Source organism: Morone saxatilis, unplaced genomic scaffold, assembly GCF_004916995.1.
Source record: "Morone saxatilis isolate NCDOM2014 unplaced genomic scaffold, NCSU_SB_2.0 Contig15, whole genome shotgun sequence".
NCBI lineage: Eukaryota > Metazoa > Chordata > Actinopteri > Moronidae > Morone > Morone saxatilis.
Genome location: NW_023339707.1, coordinates 4,090,607 through 4,097,244, shown reverse-complemented (window position 1 = coordinate 4,097,244; position 6,638 = coordinate 4,090,607). Strand labels below are relative to the sequence as shown.

The window sequence follows — 6,638 nt, the reverse complement described above, 5'->3', positions numbered from 1 at the left end:
CACACACACACACACAGGGCAGAGAATAGCCCAACCACAGTAGAAATTGTAACACTAACCAGGAAATGTTGGACGACGATGACAGTTTCTGGAAAAAACATTTTCTGACTGGCCATGCATCTTCTTACATAATTCTCCCACAGAACTATTGTGCATTGTAATAAGCATCGTTTTGCAAGTACGAGTGTGTGAGTGACCGAGTTAAACAACACTCTTTGGCTGTGTGTTCTTATTGACTTTAAGCAGGCAAGCAGAGCCTCATGATTTCTGCCAAGTACAGCCTAATCAGTCTTATAATTGGTCTGAGCTATCAACAGTGGATAATAAAACTAAAAGTCCACTCTCTTTTTCTCTCTAACCCTCATACACACTGAGACAAGTCAGCATACGCACACAAACACACTCTACCAAGCACAGATGCATCTATGTATGTACACAATGTGTCTCTCTCTTGCTGCTGGATTCTTAGCATGTGGTAGTGTTTAAAGCTCTGTCTTCAAGACAAAACTCAGGCACACTTACACTCATACAACACTCTCCTTTTGTGTGTGTGTGTGTTTCTACCTCTCTCCTCTATCTTGGATGCCCCACTCCAAAGTCTTCACGAGGTCTCAATTTCTGTACATTCCTGTTTAACAGAGAAAGCACATATCCCAGGAGAGGTAGTTTTATAACAAACACCATCCCTGGCCCCAGGATTGAAAGCACCGCTCCCAGTAAAAAGACACATAAAGCCAGATGCAAGAACCGTCTGCATGGCAGGCAAATACTTATTCAAACTAACAGATACAGGGGTAGAAAGTGTTGAAATTCAAAGTCTTAAAGTCTAACGCTCCTGCTCCTGTGCAGGAGATGCACCCATGACGCTACAGTTTCACAACATTTGAACACAGGGTTTGATACAGAATTAAATGCTATTAGCTCCTGGCACCATTTTATTAATTAGTTTACAATCCTGATTGAAATGTGGTGGAATATTTGACACTTTCTCCATGTTCTCAGTCTGCTATAATTCGTGTTTGCTGAGGTGATTTCTGAAATGGAGTTAATTTTACAATGTAACATTTGGTGAAAATATAGAATTGACCCTTCGTAAGTTCGCCCCTTTTTGAGCAAGTTGAGCAAGCCTCAGTCAACTTTCTCCTTTCCTGTACTTAGATATGCTATTTGCTAGGCTAGTCCATGTTAATGAGATAACCAAATTTAGCAGATGTTTAAAAGACAAAAGCAAAATAGTGACATCTTAAGTTTGCAAACATTTTGCTAATGTTTGCAAAATGATTAATGTAAATTCGCTAGCTAGTTAGCTCGTTTTGCTAACATTAGCTAGCTCACTTAAAATGTGATATGTTGCTTTTGTCTTTTAAACATCTGCTAAATTTGGTAGTCAACATAGAAAAGCCTAGCACATACGCTAGTACAGGACAGGAAGAAGGGGTGGGACTTAGGAAGGGTTGATTCATTGCAACAATGCTGAAGTAATATTGAAAGGGTCAGAGGTGAGAATCCACAACTGTTAGGGAGTCAATGGCACTATATAGATTTAGACTACAGGATTGGTGGACAATATTGACTCCTGGGACACGATAACAAAGTGAAAGAATCTAAAGGTCCTGATCGTACTGTTGGAGATTCAGTTGGTAAAGGGTGGAAGAAGTACTTCCATATTTTACTCAAGTAAAAGTATCAATACAACAATCCCACTCACTACAAGTAAAAGTCCTGCATTCAAAGTCCTTATTATCAGCTACATGTAGGCTACTATATCAAAAATAAAACAACTTGACTGATATATTATTTCATAATACAGTATTAGAACGTTAATAGTGATGCATCAATGTGTAAGCAGCATTTTACTGTTCTGGCTGTTCAAGGTGGAGCTACTTTTAATTATTTTATATACATTCACGTAGTTTAATCCAAAGGTCACCGGTGGGAGAGGCTTTGCTTTTTCATTGGAAGTGTAAAATAGTTAGTGCTAGACGCCTCATAACATAGGCTGTGTTCACACTGCAAGCCTTGGTGCTCAATTCTGAATTATTGGTTAGGTCAGATTTTTTTGGTTTGGCTGTTATTCGTTAAATGTGGCCCATATTAGATTCCAAACAGGTCACAGTCTTCAAGTAACCGCATGACGAACGTCAACTTAAAGTGACATATTATAACCAGAATTCTGACTGTGACTGAATTGTGACTGTTCACACTGAGGTCACAAAAAGTCTGAGCTGTATCTGGTTTGGACATATGAAAGTGGCCCAAATAAGAATTGGAAAGATCAGATTCCATGTGATTTGTGCTGTACACGTCAGTAAAAACATGTAAAAATCTGATCTGAGGCACATATGAGATCAGATTTGGGTCACTTTGGCCTGCAGTCTGAATGAGGAGAGAATAGTGGATGGGGCAACTGAGTCAATGAGTTACAATAAGTTTCTCTGATTTGAACCGTTCCCTCAAAGTTCAGCATTAGTTTGACTTGATACGAAAGATTTAACAGAAATCAAGTAACTGTTTCCCAACAACAAATCAAACAATTCACCTTTTCTAAGTCGACTCAGCATGGTACAATTCAGAATCTTCACTAGTGCTCTCCTGGCATCTCATCAGTGGCTAATTAGTAGTCAGACCCATCCACTCATGTGTGACATCACTTCTGACCATCTAATAGGATGCATTGCAGGAAAAGCGCAGGTGTTACTAATAATGAAAAAAAGCCCTATTCAAGTGTCATGACAGTTCGACAGTGAGCCAGGACCCTGAAACTGAAGAAGCGAACTGGAATTCAGCCATCATTCATTTTGTGATCTACAGCTGTGGGTTTCCAAATGTGGCTTGTCAAAGTTTCTTCTGTAAAAGAGTTACAGTAATGAACAGTATGAGACTTGTAATGCCATCCCATGTGATGTGACCACAGGATAGCATCGTCGGTAGTAGTTACCATCGGTAACAGTGTCAGTTACCATCATGCATTGCGCACGAACTCTTCAGTGTCAGATATGAGTTTTATTGTGACACAGAAGTTACCCATGAGTGTAAGAGAGTATGAGTGAAATCGTTCAGATGCAGCCAGTGTTTCACTTAAGTGACAGCAGCTCAAGTCCAGGTTTTGTGTCTGACTGCTTGTTACTGATGCCCAGAATGCAAGATTGGCCACAGGCCTGTTAATGCTGAAGGCCTAACGGGGGAAAGAGTACTGAAATATCTGAGTCTGTGTGCAAGAAACTGGACTATTTTTCATCCAGGCTCTGGGCTGTGAAACGTTTTTGGAGCCCTTACTCTAGACCCTTTTTAAAATGGACATCCAGTTAAATAAGAGTCTGTCTGCTGGTTGGAGGAGCTAATGGACCCAGATTGATGGTTGAGACAAAGCTCTCAAAGCTTTGCTTGAAGGCAGGCAGGGAGGAGAGGCAGTATGGCGGCTCCCTGCTCTTTTTAATCAGACTAATTTCGCCCAAAAGCCAAACCCTTAAAGGAAACAACCGGTCATTTCAACCAAAGCCTCCATTAACACTCAGCTCCAGTATATTCATCTTGACCAACCCCCTTGATGTGAATATTAATACGACTTTTGTAAGTGTGCTTACTGATGAAAGAAATACGTTATGAAGTCTCTTTAACATCAAGGACACGTTTTTTTTTTTTTGGATTGTAGAACTGAAGTAATTTTTGTTATTCATTTAGTAGGTAGGTCCTGAGTGGGTCAGGGATTGGACCTCTCTGGAGCAAGTCCGGCTGGGAGTAGGAGGCACGATATGATTGCATGAGATCTGCTACAGCGAACGCACCAAAAGCCCCTCCAATCCAAACAAACACTTGGCAGTACACAGTGCTGCGGCAATTACACGAAAAAGATTCAATTTGATCTGGTGAATGGACCGAGTGTGTGGCCGGTCCAAAGGGCTCAGCTGACATGACAGATAGATGGGAAGATAATAGCTGCGGGAGAGAAGGGGAAATGATAGAGTGAAAAAGGGCGGACTGTGTGCCTGTTAATTAAGGATAGACACAGGCATCCACCTCTTTTTTTGTGCCTCAAAGATGAACTGTTTGAGGCACCAGGAGCCCCAAACTGATATCTGAAGTGGGATTTGTACCAGGCTTACAGCTGACACAAAGTCCCAGTGTGTGTTTGCCAGGTTTCTGACTGTGTGTGTAATGTCAAAGTTGCAGTATCTGATTTGGACAACATGCAGGAAATTAAACCCAATTACAGGCATAAGATTGGCACTATCTAAAATCCAAAAGCAATTCATTCAAATCATGTGTTTACAGATCATGCTGTATGCAAATCAAATGCATGTGATTATGAGTGTTAGTATGTTTGTATATGGAGATAAAAATGTACATTGCAGAGCACATTCACACTGGCCTGACAAAGACCTTTTTACTGCAGGAAAATAAATCACCCACTGCAGAACATGTGAGTCAAAACAGAATAGAAAAGCCACAGTAAAAGCTCCACCGGTGGCTTATAAATGCTGCTACATACGTAAAACAGCATCAGGTTCACATATTTAGTTTCCAGGTCCTGCGTGGTGCAGAGCCGCAGCCAACAGCAGTAATAATAAATCCACTCGAGTTTGTTAGTCAACTGGGCACTGAGCTGAGAAGGTTGGCAGAGCGGACTGGAAATGTGACTGAGGAGGTCACAGGTTCAAATCTCAGGTTAATGAGGAACTTGTATGATGGGGAACACACACGCACACACAGTTTATTCAGCCAGCACAAGGTTTTTCTTTTGCCAGTGTGCGTAAAAATGACACACTGGCAAAGTGTTTTTTTGGGCCTTCTAGCAGCCCAAATATAAGTTCAATCAGGACTTAAGAGGCTTAGAGAGTAATTAAATTATTTATTTGACATAGTGCATAATAGGAAAGTTAAAGAAATACGAGTCTTCAGTGATTAGACCCCATCGTGACATCATCATTTTAAATGCGTCCTAGGTGGTGGCGGTGAAGGGTTGAAGAGCGATGGCTGAAGATGTGGATGGATGTGTGAATGGGGTGGAGGAGGGTTGCATCGATCTGACATTGGGATGACAGCTGACAGCAGCAGAGAGGGGGACAGTTTTAAAGTCTGATAGCAACAAGACGATTGGCTCACAGAGGCCTTGATGAAAGGCACGTACAGCATTTATTATCAGCTTTTCTTTCCTTAAAACTTACGTTGCATTTTTGTAAACACACAATTTGCACATTTAAGATTTAATTGAAATAATATTACCAAAAAAAAAAAGATTTAGTGTAATGGAAACTGATGCTATCAAAGAGAAATTCAGTTGGTTTGCTCAGTGAGAATTAAAGAGGGCTCAACATAATAGGAAAACAACTGGCCTTATTCTCCTTTCTCCTTTATTTAAAGATATTATTATTAATTTAAATGTAGAATATGTAATGTCTGCCACTAGGGGGTGTCTTACATCAAAACAATAACAAAAGACAAAGTTTAATGTTGTGTCATTGCAGTCAGCTTCTCCCGTTTAGGATTCCTTCAGTGTTCATTGTTCAGGAAGTTTCTAACAGGAGCCTAGTTATCTCCACAGGTCTCCTCTCCTCCTTAATATGGAAATGTAATTATTAGCATATTATAGCTTTAAAAGTTGCGTTTTACAAAAACACAGTTTCCCCAAGATTAGTGCATACATATGGAATATCCAAAGTTAAAGGTAGGGTTAGTCATTGGGAGATTGTGGATTATTAGCTTGAAGCAATAATAGTTTGTTTACATTAACCACACCTGGTTGCCACGGTCCTATAATGAAATATCTAAAAGAATAATTTTGTCATCACAGATTACTGATTGGAGTAACATGGTTTATGCTTCATCATTTGGGAAGACTATTAATGTACAAATAGCTGTTTCTTTAACTTGATCTACATAAGCTGTTACTAAAATATTTACTTGTGGGTGCAAAGATATTGATGAGGAGACAGCTGCAAGTTTTTACAGGCAGGCACCTTGCTGCTGCAGTCATTGTCTTCTCATAGCAACATATATGCAATGCACCCTTCTCATAAATCTGTCAGGGCTCTGCTCACCTGAAAACTATGCTGACACTGCTGCTGCTGTTATGTAAAGCATTTCAAAAGCCCTACGTCCATCCTGCCATCCACTTGTAGACTCTTCTATCCTCTAGTCTATGGGTGCTTTTCATTACACTAACTTATGTTTCCTTGCTCCCTTTCTCTTCTCCCACCCAGATAGTGTGGACACCCATTAGTGCCCTTCCTCCATCGTGGAGGATCTTGCAATCCTTTGAATGTACCCCGAGGAGACGAGGAGTGAGGAGGCCTCTGGAGTAGCTTAGAGCAAGGAAACACAGGTATATCCTACGCGGAAGTCAATCATGCACATATGGCATGACTGACTACCTACCTCAATCTGTCTTTATTTTCAAAGTTTATTCTTGCAGTACTTACTTTGAAGTATTGTGTATAGTGATGTACAGATGATATATCTCATCCTCGCCTCTATCTCAGGGAGCGAGGTGACACATTAGCGTAATGAAAGGACCCATTTTTCCCAAAAGGGGAAAGTTAATATTACTTCCTGCTGTACTCAGCTTGGATTTTTCTTGTGGGGAGTGACAGATTCATACCCTAGAGACCAAATATATGTGCTGTGTGTATTCCACATTC

The 6,638-nt window shown here is 40.5% G+C and overlaps 1 protein-coding gene across 1 annotated transcript in view; it reads left to right on the top strand.

The window, feature by feature from the left end:
• Positions 1–6,302, top strand: part of LOC118324982 (solute carrier family 41 member 3-like) — a 12,964-nt gene extending 6,662 nt beyond the window's left edge. The window contains exon 3 of the mRNA XM_035657508.1: positions 6,201–6,302. Coding sequence (XP_035513401.1) covers positions 6,201–6,302 — 102 coding nt within the window. The remainder of the gene's footprint in view (positions 1–6,200) is intronic.
• Positions 6,303–6,638: the final 336 nt, after the last annotated feature.